This window comes from Mixophyes fleayi, chromosome 6, assembly GCF_038048845.1.
Source record: "Mixophyes fleayi isolate aMixFle1 chromosome 6, aMixFle1.hap1, whole genome shotgun sequence".
NCBI classification, from domain to species: Eukaryota; Metazoa; Chordata; class Amphibia; order Anura; family Limnodynastidae; genus Mixophyes; species Mixophyes fleayi.
Genome location: NC_134407.1, coordinates 29,930,013 through 29,950,679, shown reverse-complemented (window position 1 = coordinate 29,950,679; position 20,667 = coordinate 29,930,013). Strand labels below are relative to the sequence as shown.

General features: G+C 38.4%; 1 protein-coding gene across 3 annotated transcripts in view; it reads left to right on the top strand.

Annotated features, from left to right (window-relative positions):
- The first annotated feature begins 12,370 nt into the window (after nucleotides 1-12,370).
- BLNK (B cell linker) overlaps nucleotides 12,371-20,667 on the top strand; it is a 156,834-nt gene continuing 148,537 nt past the window's right edge. For all 3 annotated transcript variants that reach the window (XM_075216175.1, XM_075216174.1, XM_075216173.1), the window contains exons 1-2: nucleotides 12,371-12,478; nucleotides 17,112-17,174. In XM_075216175.1, coding sequence (XP_075072276.1) covers nucleotides 12,404-12,478; nucleotides 17,112-17,174 — 138 coding nt within the window. In that variant the 5' untranslated portion in view covers nucleotides 12,371-12,403. The remainder of the gene's footprint in view (nucleotides 12,479-17,111; nucleotides 17,175-20,667) is intronic.

Sequence of the window (20,667 nt, the reverse complement as noted above, 5' to 3'; positions counted from 1 at the left end):
TACCATCCTTCGAGTGGCTAGAGCACTGAGCTCCACTTCTTACTAGGTCTGTAGTGTCACCCCATCCCCCCTCCATCCTGCTCACTTAACCGCTACCCATCCCACTCCTAAACTTCCCCTGACACTAAAAATATGCTCATAAGTCTTTCGCAATCTGGTCTTCTGCTGTTCTGATTTTTTTATGTCTCCTCTGGTTCGATTCTGTAATACTTACCTTATATTAACTGTGTGCTATTGACTGTTCAATTGTATTCGTACAAGTTATTGTTTTATATTTGACCAACCAAAGTAGATATATATATATATATATATATATATATATATATATATATATATATATATATATATATATATATATATATATGTACTGCATATATATGAGAGAGAATGCTATATATGAAACTATGATTTCTACAATGTTATCTTACTTTAAGATACCTATTTTTAGGATAAAACAATAAAACATCAGTTCTTAACCTTCTTCGATATCATAAACAGTTTAGATCTGCCGAGCTGCCATCTGTCACTAATTGTCAGGGACAGTCACTAATTGTCAGGGACAGACTCTGGTTTTAATGGTCTGATCCTGGGGTTTTGGACACTGGAAATTGTTCAGCATTGGTCAATTGCTCTTATTCTGTATATTGCATGAAATTCACAATGGTTGTGCTTAATTTCTGGTCTTTATAGGTTAATATTTATTAAATGAACATTTAAAATGCAAAAGTTTAAAATATTAAATGAAACCCAAGATCAGTGAACATGTCAGCAAGGGGATTATAGACCAGCATTTCCCAACCTTTTTCTTGTTCTTACACGCATGCCTCATAATTGGCCCTGATTTCCTATATTTTTATAAATAATTTATATGTCACATATCTCATTTGGAAAAGCATGGATTTGCTATACTTTGGGGTTGTGTTGCAGCCAGTGGTACAGGGAATATTATCTAGGTGGGACGAAGAATGAATTCAACTCAATATCAACTATTCCTAGAAGCTGATGTGCTACAGTCAGTGTAGAAATTGAAGCTGAAAAAAGGTTGACTATTTCAGCCCAAAAAAATATTCAAAACACACCTAAAATTCAACCATTAAGTACATATAGGTAGTGAACATTACAGTTTTGGAATGACCTTCAGTCTTCAGTCTGTGAGGAGAACTAAAACCTGATCTGAAACACGCAAGAAGACCTAACAATGTCTCTGATCTACGAGAGTTACGCAAGTATAAGTGGTTAATTTATTGAACAAAAGAAAAACTCTTAACTGGCTACAATAACATTGGAATCTGGTAAAGTTGGTGCTTACAAAGTACTGGCTGACAATGTACTTGACCTTCTACACTTCACATTCATAATGTGGGATAAAGCAGTCTCCAAGTTGGATATTTTAACAGTGTAGTAAATTCATTAAATAATAGTAATTGAAATAAGTTAAACCCTGCTGTATTAACATTTTTGCCCAAACTTTCGCATAGAGCTGTATAAAGCAATATATCCAACTTGAAGACAGCATTTTTTTAATCATAGTTTCTACAATGGAATATGCAAAACAATTGAGGAAAGCTGAGATGACAAAGGATTTAGGAATACTTGCTGACAGAGAGCTGATTAGCAACACAGTGCCAGGCAGCTGCTACAAAAGCAAATAAAATCCTGGCATGCATGAAAATGGGGATACCAATGCACATTATGCAAACGTACTATCACCACTAGATAAGAGCACGTCTTGAATATGTTGTGGGTACAGTTTCGGGCATCTCACTGTAAGGACATAAAAGAAACTTGAGATGATTCAGAGAAAGGCAGTCTAATAAAAGGAAAAGAAGGGTTAAAGTTATAATACAGATAAGAAAAATTAGAGTGTTTTTTACTTTGGAAAAAGGTGTCTTAGTGGGGAAATAATTAATATGTATAAATATGGTGTTTGGGGTGTATATGGTTTTATATTAATAGGGACAAATCACCTAACCAGTGCATACCCCTGCAAAGAAAACAAACAAAGAAATTAAGATGTTGAAATGGTCATGACATACAGTAGAAATACATTGTTCTAAGTATCTTTCCATCCTTTACTGTTTTTTTCTTAAATGCATATAGAGTGGAACACCCCTTTGTGGGTGTGGTGGAGGGGTTTATAATGTGTTTCTATAAAAAAATAAAAAAACAATGCACATTTTGAATGAATGCAAAGTTGAAACTATCCCCAGTCTTGTGTAAAAACTGTGATCACTGCCAGACTTACTGAAATGTTTAGAGATGGGAACTTAAACAAGTATGCATATGCACTATAAATCATCTACCAGTAAAATACTCATAAAGTACATGATAAGAAAAAAAAGCAAAATAAGATTTTTAATGATTGTATAAATGAAAGAAAATACTTGATATTTTACTAATGTTTTCATTACGGCTCTTGCAATGCTTCATTCTTTGGTCATCGTCTTACAAATAAACTGAAATCGGTTTTATGAAAATGTCATAGCTATTCAAATCACCATTTTACAATGTGATTTTTAATATCAACCAATTCCAGACTGACATTAAAACTGATAAGTATTAAAGTGACTTTGATATAATACACATAACATAAAACTTTGTGCATAGAAAATAACCTGACATTTATTTTAGGTGTTAAAGATATTTTGTAACACACAGTAAAATAACCAGAATTGGCGAGTTGAAATGTCATTCTAATACCAAACAGAAAAGAGGTTTCATAGCAATCTGTTTTTGTCACTTGAAGCAATGTTTGTTTTTTTAACAGTATGTTCTGTTAAGGCATTAAAACATTTATATATAAATGAAATTCATAAACTTGTATTTAAGTTACACTGTATTTCCCTTTTTCAAATCCACAACTATTTCAACATGATTGTCTTCAAGCTATTTCAGGCTATGTAGGCAAACGAGTTACCGTATAAGCAAGAATAATTGTTAACCACAATCCCAATATGTAAATATCCTTATGAAAGTACAGACAGAAGCATAACCACAATGCAAAAGTAACAACGAAAGACTAAACACTATGGGGGACATATATGAAAATGTGTTAAAAGGCAAAAAAGTGTTGTTGTTAATAGCAACCAATAAGGTGTTTGCTTTCATTTTCTAAGCTACACTTTGATAAATAGCAGAATCTGATTTGTTCTCCCTATATATAATAATATTGTAATACGCACCCTATGGTTTTGTGTGGACAAAAACAAGTAAACAGCAATATAAAGTCACCTAACAGGATGTATTTACAGTGGCACTGAGTGTACCAGGATGTAGCACCGTTCTTAAATTAGAAAAATCATTCAACAAACGTCTGGTTTATGGCGGTTCAAAACCCTGTCTCAGGCATTGTTATAGAATATTCCATAAATATTTGTTTTTGTTTAGATCTGGTGGCTGAGAAAGTCATGATATATAGAGGACATCAGTGTCATGCTCAGAAAACCACTGGTTGACCACACATGCTCTGTGGATGGGGGCATTGTCATCCTGGAATGCCCCCCTAAACAGCGCCGGTGCTAGGGTCCTTGGCGCCCTAGGCACAGTGTGAAAATCGGCGCCCCCCCCTTTAAAAATCAGCGCCCCCCGCCGTGGGTACCCTGTCAAAATTGGCGCTGCGCTTCCCTTCCCTCAGCTCCCCTCCCCATGTCTTTCTTTATCTTACCTGCATGAAGCTGCTCCTCTCTGCTCTGTCTTCTCCCCTCCCCTCACAGACACTGTCGGGCCGTGATGATGTCATCATCACGGCCTGTCACTGTCAGTGAGCGGAGGGGAGGAAACAGAGCAGAGAGGAGCAGCTTCATGCAGGTAAGATTCATAGCCCCTTCCCCCCTCTCCTCCCCGTGGATTTCCGGACAGTTTTAAATGACCAAAGTCATTTTTTTAAAATTTTGAGGCACCCTGCAGAGCCCGGCGCCCTAGGCAATTGCCTAACCTTGCCTAATGGGAGCCTGCCCCTACACCATCAGGAAATGCTGCTTCATCGGGTAAGGATGAAACACCATTCAGTACCTAACCTTATGTGAGAATGACTGCACCCACACCATGCCATTAAAATGTACCCCACAACTATACAGAACCACAAGATCCCTTAACTATTGAACACAAGCACTCAGGCTGTACATATGTTGAGAACGCAAAGTAGGATGATACATCTGACCAGATCGCCTACCTCCATTGACAGCAGTCCATTGCCTGTGCTCTTTGTACCATGGAAACTGCATTGCCAGGTATTGCCAGGTATGATGAGCATTTCATGCACTGCAACCCAACTATGATGTCCTGCTCTGTGGATTTCTCATTGGACCGGCTTTGATTAAACTGACCGCTGATGCCAGTTCTGTGAAATTTGAATGGTCAATTGATCTGCTGTTGCTCGCCTGTTTTGCTTTCTACTTTAAATGAATGCACAGATATTACGATCCTGCCGTATGCACAATTATCCACTGCTGCCTTTTGCTGATGAGCTTTTTCTTTCAGAGCTCCATAGTGACATCATATAAGAAACCATTGCTCATGAAACCTTTGCAAGTTGAGCTCACATGATCATTGAAGCTCCAGCTAAATGCGCCCCAACAATCACCCTTCTTTCAAAGTCATTAAGGTCTCTCCTTGCAGCCATGCTAGCCATAAATATAAGCTAATTAAGGAAGTACAGCAATTTTATATATGAGCTTAGTCATGCAATGCAAATCAACCATGATCAAGCAAATAAAAAATTATATTTGGTAAATTTTGAATCCTACACTGTTCTGTGTAGTAAATGATTTTACTGCTACACTCACAGGAGCTGGCTGGGCTGGGGGGCTGGGGGCATCTGTGCCTTGGGCAGGTCCCATTGTAAGTTACCTTGGTGTCACAGAGCCTGAGTTTGGAATATACCACGAAACCCAGCTCTAGATAGACTTACCCCCAGAGAGGTGCGGAGCCTAACAGTAGAGAGGTATTCACCAGGGATCCCTGCAAGTGAATATGGACTTAGCTGCTTTCTAAGGGGGATTAGAGCAGGGTGAGATGGAACCATAGAGTGGGGCAGGACTGCTGGACGATATATGCAGAGGTTCAGGTGAATGGCAGTGAACCGAAGCGTTGAGGTCTTTAGAAAGCAAATAGCTGAGAACAGGACTGATTATGAGGCATGAGGTTCCTGCAACAATACCGCAGGTCTTGATCGTGACATAGGTAACAGGATACCAACTGAGAAGTGGTGAACTGCAGAGAACTTATACACTGAGATCCCTGGAAAGTGAATAGTTTGAGGATGGGACCGATGATGAGGCACAAGGTTCTTGCAATAATACCACAGGTCTTGATCGTAGAACAGGTAACACAGGATACCGATGTGCAGACAGGAGCCAGAGAGAACAGCATCCTAACAGGTAAGGAGACCTGAAGATCTGGCAACTTGGTAGAGAAAAAGGTGCTTTAAATAGACAGAGCTGAGAGGCAATTAGCCAATAAAGAGTATGCAGGAAGTTGTGAAAAGACCAGGGGCTAGATTTACTAAGCTGCCGGGTTGAAAAAATGGGGATGTTGCCTATAGCAACCAATCAGATTCAAGCTTTCATTTATTTAGTGCTTTCTTCAAAATGAAAGCTAGAATCTGATTGGTGCTATAGGCAACATCCCCACTTTTTCAAACCTGCAGCTTAGTAAATCTAGCCCCAGGTGTGTACATACCCGGTTCAGACCAGCAAATTAATCCAGGGAGTGAGAACCAAAGGAAACAGGTAAGAACAGGGACTAAAATGCAGGTTGGCTGGTGTAATGTGTGACACTTGAGTTGGGTCACTGAGCTACCTGCATTTCTTTTCTTTTAAAATGTTCCTAATAGGCTACTGTGCCACTTCTCAGCCCCCGGGCTATAATCTGCCAGCCCTCCCTTGCTCACATACATTGCTACATACAACTTTCCTCTGTGCGCTAACATTTTATACATTGTTTTGTAGTGTAACATCTGTCATTATTAGATGGAAGTGTACTAGCTTTGTATATGTAATATATACAGCATTATACAACTTATTTATAATAACAGACAATTGTGTGAAATTGTGTTACAGTTTACTCAAACACATAAATATTACAGTAGGTATGGTATAAATAATTGACATTTACTTTGTATTACCGGTACCCAAAAATTGTTCTTCTTATAAAACTATTTTTATATACATACTGTATGTAACAATGGCAAAAGCACCGTGACGTGGCGGGTGGCTTACCATGCATTTGCAAATGTGTGTAATTGTGAATTCTACATTTTTATGTACAAGTAGAAGTAGCAGCTCTTTTATTGGTTAAGTGATGTGCTGGGGGATTTTTCTCTGTATTTGCTCCTTTCAGGAGAACCCCAACCTTTCAAGCACCTGCTGTTAACCTATAAAATGAGTGTTCAACTTTCCTTTCTGTATTGTTTTTTAGAGAGGCATGCTCTAGTGTCAGTAGCTGATGGGAAGTGCTGGTGCTATATTGCCATTTGGAGGCTTTTGGGGTGTCTCTTGGTAAGTTATCTCTCAATTTAAAAACACATATGTATGACCCAAAAATAGGGACTCTCAATGTTTTAGAGTTAGGACCACCCTATTAGCAGAAGCGCCATGACATGGCAGGTGGCTTATCATGCAGTTGCAAATGTGTGTAACTGAGAATTATGCATGTTTAGTAGAAATAGCAACTCCTTTGCTGGTTATAGCAGTGCTAGGAGATTTTTCTCTGTATTTTTCTCTGTATCAGGATAACCCCCCCCCTTTCAAGCACCTGCTGTTATCCTACAAATTGATTGAGCAACTTTACTTTCTGTAACGATGGCAACTGTGTAAATCAAATCTGATTTATATACTTGCTAACTGACTAATAAAGATAACCTATAAAGTATACAAAGAAAAGAAATAAAGAAGAAGAATACATACACCCTCCCTTACTGCCATCCACATTAATCACACCAGAGAGATGAAAAGAGGGATCTAAAGGTGGAGAGACATAGCTGTCAGTAACTGTATGTAGGGATTGCTGCATTAACAGACAGATTGCCAAATCGACTAATGGATTTATGAATATTATGAATGTGGCTAATCAGTCACAAATCAAACATTTAATGATTTGTTAGTCACCTATAGATCTCCTTAGTCTGAATACTGAACAGTAATGTCCTTAGAGAACTTTTGTCCAAAGTTGCTGAATGCTAATACAAACAAACCATTGCATCATACTCATGAGATTCTACTACAATGAACTGAGACACAAAGCACTGAAGCACACTGCTGTAACTGCATGATAAAGGGATAATTGTTTGGTCTAACAGTGCACATGGATGTTACAGAACATGACATACCATGGATATTGTATGTCCATGGGGCATCGTCACTTCTCTTGCAAACTACCATGGGTGCAGCCACTACAAGGGTCGGAGGTGAGGGGAGCTCGGCAATGCTGGTGCCCCCCGTTTCTGAGCCCCCCCCCCTCCCCCACACGCATGCCGTTGGGCGCATGCTCAGAAGAGGCCCTCCTCTGTTCTATCGTGTGGATAGATCTCCAGAAGGGGAGGTGAAGAGTGAATGCGGAGGGGGCGGGACACTACAAATCGCATCATTTGCCCTAGCCCTCTCGACGCAATGATGCAATCTTGTCATTTAGTCATGGGGCCGGGCCAAAAAGACGAGATTCACTATGAATTGTGTTATGGAGGCCCCATCCCACCCACTTCACTAGGAAGTGGTTCGAAATGTGGGAAAATGGCCTGTTCTCACGGGAGAGTTTGTGATAGATAGATAGATAGATAGATAGATAGATAGAGAGATAGAAGATAAATAGATAGAAAGGAGATAGATAGATGGATAGATAGAAAGGAGATAGATAGATAGATAGATAGATAGATAGATAGATAGATAGATAGATAGAGAGATAGAAGATAAATAGATATAAAGGAGATAGATGGATAGATAGAAAGGAGATAGATAGATAGATAGATAGATAGATAGATAGATAGATAGATAGATAGATAGATAGATAGATAGATAGATAGATCCGGAATCCTGGCTTGGTGGGGATGGGATGTGAGACACTCACTCCACATTATGCCACTGAGCAGCTGTGAGATCATTCAACAACCTGCACAGCTATAACACTTAACCTTTTCTGTGCCACAGGGGGTCTCTAAAGGACTACTCATTCTGAGGTTATATACAGTATTATTATTATTATTATTATTATTATTATTATTCAAGATTTGTAAGTGAAACAGACAGTTGGTTGTATATACATATATATTTTATTATAACTGTAGCAAGTGTATACCCCCAAATGGACAATTGCCATAATATTGTTCCATTTGATCTCCAGATGGCCCAAACTTCACTTACAAACTTTAGGCATTCTTTAAACTTCAGTTTACATCCATAAGAGGAAGAAATGAAACTATAAATATGAGATGTAGGGTATGTCGGTAGTATGGGCAAGAGCTACAGTTGTATAAATGCATAGCACAATCATAATAGGACTGAATGCACCAGGTACAAATATTGTGAAAGCAAATTGCAGTGCTAAATTATTTTCTTTTAACACGGTAGGCATTGACTCAGCAAAAGATTTGTAGTATGTTGAAGATGAACAGTTTAATTTGTGGTATGTTACGGATACATTGCATGTGTTTTTGTTGTGTGTATGAAAATCTTTATATATTTTTTTACTTTTTTCTATATTTTTAGCCCTCACCCAATTACTCCCTTACTGAATAGAACCCTTGGACTTTCTAGACAGGCATGTATGAAGTATTTAAAATGCAGTTAGTGGTATCAAAGGAATTATGAGAGAACCAGAGGATCATGTAAAGAAAAAATAGGTTCATGTTAGATATTTCCATTTTTTTCGCATCGCTTTTAAGTAAATCCAATTTCTCAGCTGGCTTTTTCTTCATTGCTAGTCGTACATGTATATGGGAGCACGAAGATTGGTAATAGAAGACATCACATCATTAACCAAGATTTTTTTCCATTCAAAAGCATATTCTTTACTAAAAATATCCTCATTAGGGTAGTTTGATCACCCACAACATAGACTGCTATTGTGTTGTCCCATATGTGTAGCAAAAAAAAAAAAAAAAAAATTATTATTGCAGTACTGTGTCAGCCAGAAAAATCTATGTGATGTTAAATACTTTTGCGTCAAAAAAAGACAAAAGCATTATCATCATCACCAGCTATTTATATAGCGCCACTAATTCCGCAGCGCTGTACAGAGAACTCACTCACATCAGTCCCTGCCCCATTGGGGATAACAGTCTAAATTCCCCCCATACACACACACAGACTAGGGTAAATTTTTTTGCAGCCAATTAACCTACCAGTATGTTTTTGGAGTGTGGGAGGAAACCAGAGCACCCACAGGAAGCCCACGCAAACACAGGGAGAACATACAAACTCATGACCCCAGTGCTGTAAGGCAGAAGTGCTAACCACTTAGCCACCGTAGGAGTGATACCTTTATTGGCTAACCAAAAAAAAATATTATTATTAACTAAGGTTGCCTGATGAAGGGGCTTTTGTTCTCTGAAAGCTAGCAAATATAATAATTTTTTTTTTTGGTCAGTCCTATAATACTTTTGTCTTTTTTGACACTAAAGTATTTAACATGACATAGTGTTGTCCTATAGGTAGGGTTGTCTACCCTTTAAAAAAAAAATCACTGACAATTTAATGAAATAAAACACCACAAATCTTTAATTTTTGTTCCTTCCTTCTTTTCCTTTAGGGGTTGGGGTTGAAAAGTATTGTACAGTCAAAGTGTCAATGAAGATCCATACTATGAGTGTTGTATTATGCAGGTGATGGCTGCCAGCACCTCAGACATACTGTGCAGACGCTGACCAGCATAGCCACTGCATTGGTCCTTGTCCACGGAAGGAAAGCATTTCTCCAGTGGACCACAGCGCAATAACATGCCATCCCTGTCACTGCAACATGCTCACGCATAGTCGCATCCTCCACACACGTGGTGAGATATGGGGTGTGGGGGGACATGACTTAGACTGCTCCATTACATAACCCATGTCAGAAGTATTTTAGTCATTAGGTAAGGGTTAAGGGGAATGCACTTTTTGCTTTAGAGATAGAGGGGAAAGAAATTACTTAATCATAATTTGGCAAACATAGAAAACCATAGATCTCCTGCTTGTCAGTGTTAAGCAACTGGATGACGTTAATGATCCTTCCGCAGAATGACCTTCGGAAACCCTGTCATGACCTTTACTTTCTCTAGATAATCACGTTTGATTGTCTTCTCTGCGCTCAGCCATGGCTGTTGCCAACCCAGATGTGGCCAATCCAAGAACCTTACTAAACCATCCAGTCAGTAGTAGCAATAGGCGGTATGTACAAAGTGTAGGGGCTTACATATCTCCAGCTTATTATCCACATTTAAGAGTGTCCATTTAATTCAGGTTACATCAAGGGCTGAGAAATCCTTTCAGCTTGTTAAGATGACCGCTATCTTTTGTTTTGTTACAAATGGAGCACAATGGGTGAAAACCACAGAATAGAGAAATAGAGATCTACTGATATAGAAAGTACCAAGATCCTTGAAAGAAAAAGATGAAAACATAATTTTATGCAGCGACAGAAAATGCATCTACATGACATCTTATATTTGTTCAATCAAGAACAAGATACTTAAATGATCACTAACCCGCAAATACAAATTAGCTTTTTATAACAGAGCTACAAATAACATTCATAGATATATAAGTAAATGTTTTGGGAGTTTTTTAGAGCTGAAGATATTTGAGCAAAAGTAGTGAGCATGGAGGGAAATATTTTCCTACGCACAGCAGACTTCCTGCAGTTATCCCACTGAAGGATGTAGGAAGCTACTTTTAGCTTCCGTTACCAGGGAAACAGAACAATAACTTGCACTCCAGGGACAAGTGCTGGATTATGTGTCCATATTGTACAAATATCACTCATAATATATATATATATATATATATATATATATATATATATATATATATATATATAGCAACCATAAAATAAAGTTCAGCTAGGCCTAGACCAAGACCTACCAACCACGCTGACCTGCAAAAAATGGGTCAAGTGCCTGTGGTAGAAACAGCAATGCAGCCACTTTTCTCCTTATTTTAATCAGTTACCGCTTTTGCATAGAGGCAGGATTGGCCCGTTTCGGCAGCTTTAGCGGCTATAATTAGTGGGTAACCTGGTACTTTCTGTATTCACAAAAAAGAGCAAAAAACATATAAGGTTTTCTTTAAAGTACAGTGCACATAGAATTGTATTGTAACCAATGACAACCTATCAGATGCCAGCTATTAACCCCAGGGCCATCTTAGCAGCATTATAGGCCCCCGGGCAAAGCCGTGCACTGGGGCCCAACCTACACAACCACTCACACAAATACAAATGTAAATTGTTGATAGAATTAAGCTTATATTTATTGGTACCTCCAACAAAATCAGTGTTTAAACATTAAAAAAAACATGCTGTACAGCAGAGATTAATCCACACAAATGTTTGGACAACATAACATGAGCCTTGAAGTTGAAAAACAAGAAATTCAATCTAAAAATGATACTCAGTTGGTAATTCATACAGACGGAGATGGCACAGTACGAAATTACTATTAATTATTTATTATTAATCAAGTGTTCAACACAAACATGTGCGAAATTTCTTGCAGAAATTGATTCAAAAATTGCTTCAAAAAATGATGTGTGTTGATTTTGTCTTGCTTATGTACAATTAGTATGTATACGCTGTTTTCGTCAAGGTCAAGATATGTATTTGCAACAGCAAGATCGCATGTACAGATAACAGCTGATACTGAAGTGATTAGTCCACCTAAACATTTTAATAAAGAGGGTGTGAGGGTTCTGAATAAATCTCACGGAATAATATACCGAAAAGTTGTCAAGCATATGGGGCCCCTTCTGCTCGGCGTGCCCTTGCGTTGAGACAGCTCTGGTTAACACATTAGCATAATTAGATTAACAAACCTAATCTGATTGGTTGCTATGGGATACAGCACATGATCCACTGGCACTGTTTAATTATATATGGCATATAGTGTATTAAAAGAGAAATACTTCAGTATATATCTTTAAAGCACTTATGTAACAGAGTTCCTCTACTTTCTGTTGGCTAAGGAATCCGTATGGGGTTCAGACCACCTTCAGTATGTGCATAAAGTGCCGTGTTATTATCATATGATATATGTCTTTAAATTGTATCAGTCCAATTTGTCTGCATTTATTTAGAGATTTGTCAGTGAAGGGGTTAACTCAAAATCCACACAGCTACTCTGTAAAGGACACTTCCTCTTTGACAATTTGTAAATCTCTAAGAGTAGCTGGGCACACACTGTATTTAAAAAGAAACCCTTTAAATCTTCACATTACACCATGGCTGTCAAACTCCCGCTCAGGGAAGACTTTGAAAACTGGACATCCTCACAAGTTGCTGATCTTCTGAAGCAGGTATGTAATTATGGCACTGCGTACAAAATAATATATGATTGCATAAGTTTGGGAGTGACTGAACACGATTACTGCTGTGTACTGTAGGAAGCACAGATGTTGGTCATAGCAAGTATTAACTCTGTCAATAGCAATATAATAAAGACTCTTGCTTTAATCCATGGCCAAGTATAATTTGACTACGTAACGTGACCTGTATAGAAAATATATATGATTAACTTGTTTATCTTTTTTTTTTTGCTTGCTTAAAAACAGAAAGTAAAAAAAACACAAATAAACTTTTATAACAGTATAACTATAACTATTAAATCACTGTATATAACAATGTAAGGTGAATTTCAAAATATTTTAAAATAAACACATATCTGCAATGGTTAAACATAAAACACGCCATTCCCAGTGCTACATCGAATGTAGTTTTTCGAATGTCAGGGACTCTCTAATTTCCCTAAATGCCGTTTGTATCCACCTTATGTGAATATTGGGTTTTCCGTGGTGTTTGAATACACCACTGTATACAGAGTCTTGAATCATAGAGAATGTACAACAACATCATAGAAAGCTTAAATATGACATATCAGTCCAGATTATAGACAAAATGCTATGACCAAGGAGGTAAAAGTGATGACACAACACTGAGACTGTGAAAGTTATATTTTAACACATATATCATCAGAACTTACTGATAAATATTTCACTGCCCTTTAAGTAAATGGCACAATTTTATCAAATAAAAATGTTTGCATCCTGCCATTAGAAGAAAAAAAATTATATTCGGTGACCCCAGACCAAATTCTCCTCTCTCGTACCATTATATAATGATCTGCAACATACACCCTATAATTATAATAGCTGAGATACCGTATGCGTCACTGTAATATAAAGCTAAAACATATCAAGTTCTGGGAAAAGCGGGACAGGAGCCTTAAAAAAGGTCATTTGTCATTACACAGGAAGAACATACAAACTCCACACAGATAAGGCCATGGGTCAGGAATCAAACTCAGGACCCCAGTGCTGTGAGGCAGAAGTGCTAACCATTAAGCCACCGTGCTCCCTGATGAAGATGCTGAGTGAGGAAACCTTGTAAGGATTGTATCCAGTGCATACAATAAAAGGGACACTGTTGCGGTCATTATCTGGGGGCAAAAAGTAGGGACATTAATCATTTATTTATATAGCGCCACTAATTATTATTTATTATCGTACATTTGTAAGGTGCCACAGTGCTCCGCAGCTCTGTACAGTAGGGAAAACAGGACATACATAAAACAGGGACATACAAGGCAGACAAAATAAACGCAGACATGAAAACAAAGGGTAGGGAGGACCCTGCTCATTAGACAGCTTACATTCTAAGTGGAAGGGCACAGCTAAGGGCACAGCTGAAACAAGAGGAGCGGCTCAGAGTGGAGATTGGGACAGTTGTGAGGGTGCATTAGTGTGAATAGTGTTATCTGGGATAAGGTCACCTCTAAAAATGAGATGGGTTTTCAAAGAGCGTCTAAAGGCTTCAGTAATTACTTTAATAATGATTAATAAAATAGAGGATCCTATAACATATTTGCTGTGTTATATACATTGCATATATGTATGTAATATAGTCAAAACTGGTGGCATGGTATCAATGTTTTTTATTGCTAGTTTTAATGAGCGGTATCAATGGTATGTTGAAAAACAGTTTGACTACACTAAAAGTGTTTGTTGAAGGCTTATTGTAGCCCTTTTTATTGGCTTTGTTTTGAATACAAATATTTGTAAACCATCACTTAAAAATCCTGCATTTGCCCCTGGTGACAATCATCAATTAATTACACTCAACACAATAGACACACATTAGATATGAAGTCTCCATGTAGATGAACACGTGCAGCCTCCCAAGAACACAGGCGCTGATTTATCAAAGGGTGAAATTCCCTACTGTCCTACCGCCAGGGAAAACCCACTGCACGCCCAGCTTTGCTTGGAGAAACCTGTTGAACCAGCATCATTGAGGAACATGTACTGCCACAATCACAGACCGGTGATAGCAGAAGACAATCATTAAACCACTTGTTTATTCTTTATATAACGTTAAAGTGTTTAGAATTTTAATTTATTTTATTTTTTATTTTTTTTATTTTTGTTTTTAAAAATCCACAAATCTGCCCTTCCAGTGCCACGGCACATGTATGAGCCGGCTATCTGCATAAACTGTCCCAGAGAGGCAATGAGTTAACTCGTACCACTCTGGGCTGCTACCTTTTACATCGGTTTCGTCAAAAAGATATTTGTTTACCTTTGAAATTAGCAACGTTCAAAAAGTCATCGTTATTGATGCTTTCTCATCAATAGGCCCAACTAAGGTTACATGTACACCCAATATTACGCCTCCCACTGCAAATGACACACGCTGGCTTTTATGGCGTTGTTTTTGTGTTTATAAATAGCGCTGCAGTATAACGCTCTGGTAAGTGGCCGCATACTTATAAACATTTTAAAAAGCAAAAATGGGGACAAAATAAACACAGCCCATGATCCACCCAAACCCCACTCTCGAAACACCAAATCCTAGTCAGATTTGCCCGGCTCCATCCCCATCCACATGACAGTGAAGACACACTCGCTTTCCAATAGGTCATGCCCATTTTGGGGTCTGACAATGGGACAATCCCATCAAAATTGGGACTATAGAGAGGGTTACATTTCAGGAGAGCAGAACAGTAAATGTGCATCTGTCAGTTTTGAAGTACGAAGAAGGTTGTAGCGTGTTAGATTCTGACCAATGTTGTTATTAACAGTTTTTAATGTAGCCCCTACATCAGTGTTGGCTAACCTGTGACACTCCAGGTGTTGTGAAACTACAAGTCACAGCATGCATTGCCAATATATAGCAGCTTATTGCTGGAAGGGTATGCTGGGACTTGTAGTTTCACAACACCTGGAGTGTCACAGATTAGCCAACACTGCCCTACATATTACACAATGCTTTACAGAGAATAGGTCGTCACTTACATCAGTTATCTGCCTTTCCAGTGTATGGACAGGCAGGGAGGAGAGTGCTGCTGGGCGTGCGGATATGGAAGTGTGCGCAAGTAGCGCTGTGGGGAAGGAGAGAAGGTGTAACCACTGCAAGGACTGAGCTGCAGCCGAATGTGTGTGTGTCTGGATGTAAAATGTGTGTTGTCATTGTACACATGGTGATAGAGAGAGGTGAATGACCAAGGACATACTAATATATCCACAACAAAGATCTCCTGTCTCTACAACTTTACTACTTTGCTTTATAACACATATTCACGAAAAAACCTGTTTGAACATATTAAAATGGAGCTATGTTTTAAATGTATGTGGTCTCCTTTAAACATGCACAGATGCCGGTTATACTTCACTAGGGTCACAAATCTCTTTTACATATTTACATAAAGGACTCTTATGTGGAGCTTTAATATGAGTGCTTTCGTTTTGGACAATATCTAGACTTAAGAAATGAAAGCATATCTGACAGCTAGGTGACCCTCACAAACAGACTTTATGACCCCAAGTATCATCATCATCATCATCATGTATTAATATAGAGCCACTAATTCCGCAGCTCTGTACAGAGAACTCACTCACTTCAGTCCCTGCGCTTTAGAGCTTACAGTTTAAATTCCGTATCCACATATTCTGTTCAGAAAAGTGCAACATGTGGCAGTGATATAAACATAGCAATTTACCAGCAAGCCAGATGTCTGAGCATTGCAACAGCGATTGAGCCACTTTTCCTTCCTCTATATGCTGTTGGTGAATAAACAGGTTAATTCCTCGATAATGAAACCGGGAGTCTGATATTTGTAGACTAACCACAGAATCAGCTATGAATCTTTTCTATTCCGTTTTTAATGACAGATTAATGGCCAAATAACAATTGATGAGTCTTTCTGACTATGAAAGACAGCAGTTCTCATGTCCACATTAATGTCCCTGCCCCAGATTATACATGGACACAAATTAATGGGCCACTAAATGGGTAATTTTTCCATAGTTATAAGAAGAGTAGCAAAATAGACACCGTGGTAGGAAATAAAGACCAACAATTGGACTCCAGGTAAAGGAACAGTAAAATAAGGAATTTAAAACATGGTAAAAATGGACAATAATGGAAATGTCAAACATATTATAATAATAGATAAAATAAAGTACAAGCAGATTTACACAGAATCAAAACCAACTCAACAAAAAGATAAAAGACCACAAGAAAAAAGAGGCAAGTTCTGGAATATAGTTCATAAATACAATCTACTCTCAGGTGCTGCATGGGTTTCTGTGTGTGTGTGTGTGTGTGTGTGTGTGTGATATTTATTTGTTTGTGTGTGTGTGTGTGTGTGTGTGTGTATACATATATATATATATATATATATATATATATGTGTGTGTGTACATATATACATACAAACACACACACACACACATCATAGACATTATATTAAGTGTGGCATTTTGGTGATTGATAAAAGCCACAACACTAAAGTAAGCCCAAGCTTGTGTAATTCACAATGGCCGCAAATGTATATATTTCTAGCTTGTGTCCACACAGAGATAAGCAGTAATATTGCCTGTTTTCCGTTGTGTACCGTTATGTTTATTTATATACATCTTTTCTGTTCTTCAGTTCGGGATGCAGGAATGTATTGGAGTTCTGGAGAAACTAGAAATAGATGGCTACACATTTTTGGTAAGTGTTAAATGGAATTTATATATTACAGTTGTTATGACTGTTTTGGTATATTTTTGTTAAACGAAATAAACTAATTCTGGCAGGCCAGGACTGGTAATCCCAGCATTGTCCAGAAGGGCTGGTGTTCCTGACAGTATCATTGTGCTGGTCTGGGCTCCCAAATTTGTGTTACAATGAGCTGCTGAGCCTCAGTCAGTTTACCAGCAGATAGACACGAGAGTGACTGGTGGCTACATTTGTGACATCATTAGGCTAAGTAAAGACGTACATAAATGTGGGCTGCTCTTTCCTGTTACCTAATTATTTAATGGTTGTTGCTGATTAATGGACTTGTTAGTGCTTCATAACTACAGTATTGTGGAAGATGGAAAAAGGGACTTTTGATTTCATCAGCCGAAGTATATCACATGCATTCACCCCTATGACCATTTTAATGGGTCCGTGCATTCAAACCATGCATAAAAATGTATGTTACTAAGTCCTAAACAATGGGAACCAGGAAAGTTGAATAAATCCCCCATTTACAAATAGAGAAGTTTGATTCTGTTTAGCATTAGAACTTCTACTGACGCTCTGGGTTGGTTAGAGAAACTCCGTTCCTATTGATCTAATTACTTTGCAAAAGGTAAAAACTGGACAGGCAATGCAAACATAACACCACTCTGGTATCTGTGAAACACTAACATTTGGTCGTTGAGAATTGTAGCAATTACTTTTTCATCCTTCTTCCCAAAGCTTCAATTGTCAACTTTTTTTTCTTTTTAGAATAATACAATTAGAATAACTGCAGAATACAGGTAACTACCAAAATGAAGGAAACACTGATATGAAATGGCTCTCAGGGCGTTTATACACAATAGGGCTGAAGCAGAGTGACATGTACGTCTGTTTGCATAGCGCATCTTGAGTGAAAGTGGGTGCATGCATGTGCGCCTATGTAGACTTGTCCTATTATGGCACCTGGAGAGGCAGCACAGGGGAGGGAAGAGGTATTCTAACATCGGCCAATTGTCGACAAATGTGTGTGTTTACACCAACGCGCTCATGCAGACCTGCTGAAACACTGAGGTCTGTCTTATTCATGCTCTTGTGGTCTTCCCCGGTGCTCCTTATCTAAGAGTAATATACTTACATTTTGCGGCCTTCTCTGTATCATCCCCAATGAGCCTCCAGCAGTTTGAATTTACCTTGACGTAGAGTCTACAATTGTTGGGAGTTCTATTGGTGGAATGTGGCTCCCTTCTTCCACCAGAAATGACATCCCTTGATTTTGACATTCTCCAAGAGTAACTACACTCAAGAAAATGATCTTGTCTAAAATCATTTTACTCGGTACTACAACCTACTGGAATAACCCAGACTTTCATCAGATTCTAGGCTGCTTCTAGAACATGTGGCCCTCTGAGCCTTCATCTGTGGCCCTCAGCTCCTTCTTGCTTTATTGCCAGATTTGTTTGTTATAGCTTGTAACACTTGTTTAAAATGCTGATATGTTATTACAGATAGTTGTCTCCCTCTTTGATTACATATATTGTTTTAACTTATTACTGAGGTTAAGGGTAATGTGTGGCCCTTTTGATGATTAGAGGGCCGCCCATGAGGCCCCTGAAATGTATCACGTTGTCTATCGCTGGTCTAGTCTGTCATACAGTCTATAGACTGTTTATATATTGTAGCCTCTCTTTGTCTTGCTTTTGTGCTTCATGTTTTATGAATACTAACTATTAAACTTGTTCTTGCTTCTCACACTTGATTTCCACTTTCGGTTCCTCTGCATCTATGTGAAGTGTTCATTTCACTTCATGGTTGGCCTTTATCCATCAGTAATTATTTAATTCATCCTCTTACGATTACAGATGCAGTAGGTATATAGTAAATAGTGATAGTAATAGTATTTTTGACAAAACAAAACTAGAGTTTTTCCAATACGTTTTGTTTATATATGTTAGTTCTAATAAGCAGTAAATTGTAGCTCCGGCAATTTCATGCATTTAAGAAATGAACACAGCATTACATACAAATAGCCCAACTCTTTTTTGAGCTATAGTGTTTTCTATAATGTTTTCTATGCAACCCCCTGTCACCGTGTGAGGCCTAGAGGTGTACATAGGAAGTAGGTAACACATCTCCTCACCTGCGCATTCTTCTCTGCCCTGGCTAGTACTTGGGTGTGGGCATAAGTGACCAGAGAGCCCCCGAAAATGGTAATTTTACAGCAATGTCTGGTAAGTGTGGACACAGGTATTGTTGCCTGGTGGTGCAGTGCAACAGTTGTCCCAGTAAGTTGGGTGCCAGACCGTCTCTATGTTGAGATGGACAAAAAACAAAAGAATGTAGAAGGTGCACTATGCTCTCTAGTAGTTCGTATTTCTCATGTCTAACACAGTCTTTAGCTCTTTCTGGTTTGGAGTTGTGGATCTCTCATGACTGCTTCTATTATCTTTGCATCTGGTTTTATAACCTCAATGCTTAATGTGCACCCAGAATATGACACCTCCGGTGCTCCGATTTGCATGTCGGCACGATTAGGTTTGAGTTGACTGCAGCATTCTAGCAGTGCATGAGTTTTGCATCAGGTTCAGCCTTTGCTTTCCAATGCAAGAGGATATCATCAGTAATAACTCTTACCCAATATAGGCCCTGTTATTTCATGTACCTGTTTATGGAATATCTTCTGTACATATGTGATTCCAGATGACATGCTGTAAACCTGCACCTACCAAATGGTGTTTGATCTGCTCTCTTCATCCACCATTAGTAGTTAGTATCCAGACTGGGCATTAGAACTGTGCTTCTGCCAATTTGTTTGATGCCGGTCGTGTCACATTATAACCTGATTTAGGTCTCTTGGGTCTATGCAGACTCTCAGAATATTATTTGATTTCCTTTCCATTGCTGCCCCTGAACTCACCCACTCCGATGGGTCTGTGATACTTAGCAAACATTTACCATCATACTTTTTAGACACATAAAATACTATTTTTGATTATTTTTATACGTGTGCACGGCGTTACATTGTAGTTCTAATACAATGGTTTCCAAACATTTTGGCCCTGTGATGCACCTGCTAACGTACATACCCTACCTGTCCTAAAGGTGAATTACAGCTAATTTGTTTCATTTACCATACAAAATATACTTCACAAATAATTCCAATGCCATATCTTTGGTTTATTTTAATTGACTTTTTTCCTTTTTTTATGACAGATAAATGTGCTCTGACAAATGGGTTGTGAATCAGTGCTTTAATCAGTGGCAGAACTGTGGCTGAAACAGCCCATGCGGCAAAAGGCCAAAGGCTACTATACGGCTTGGAGCCCCTTTATATTGCGTTTGGTATCTCATTTTACGACAGTTGTAACAGTGACTGTAGATATACGAAGAATCCAAATTCTATGTTAATTTTTGACAATGTTTCAGGGGTTGGCCAAAAATGTATTCATACATTATTAACTGCCTGCTTTGCCCCCCTGGTTCCTATACACGGCTA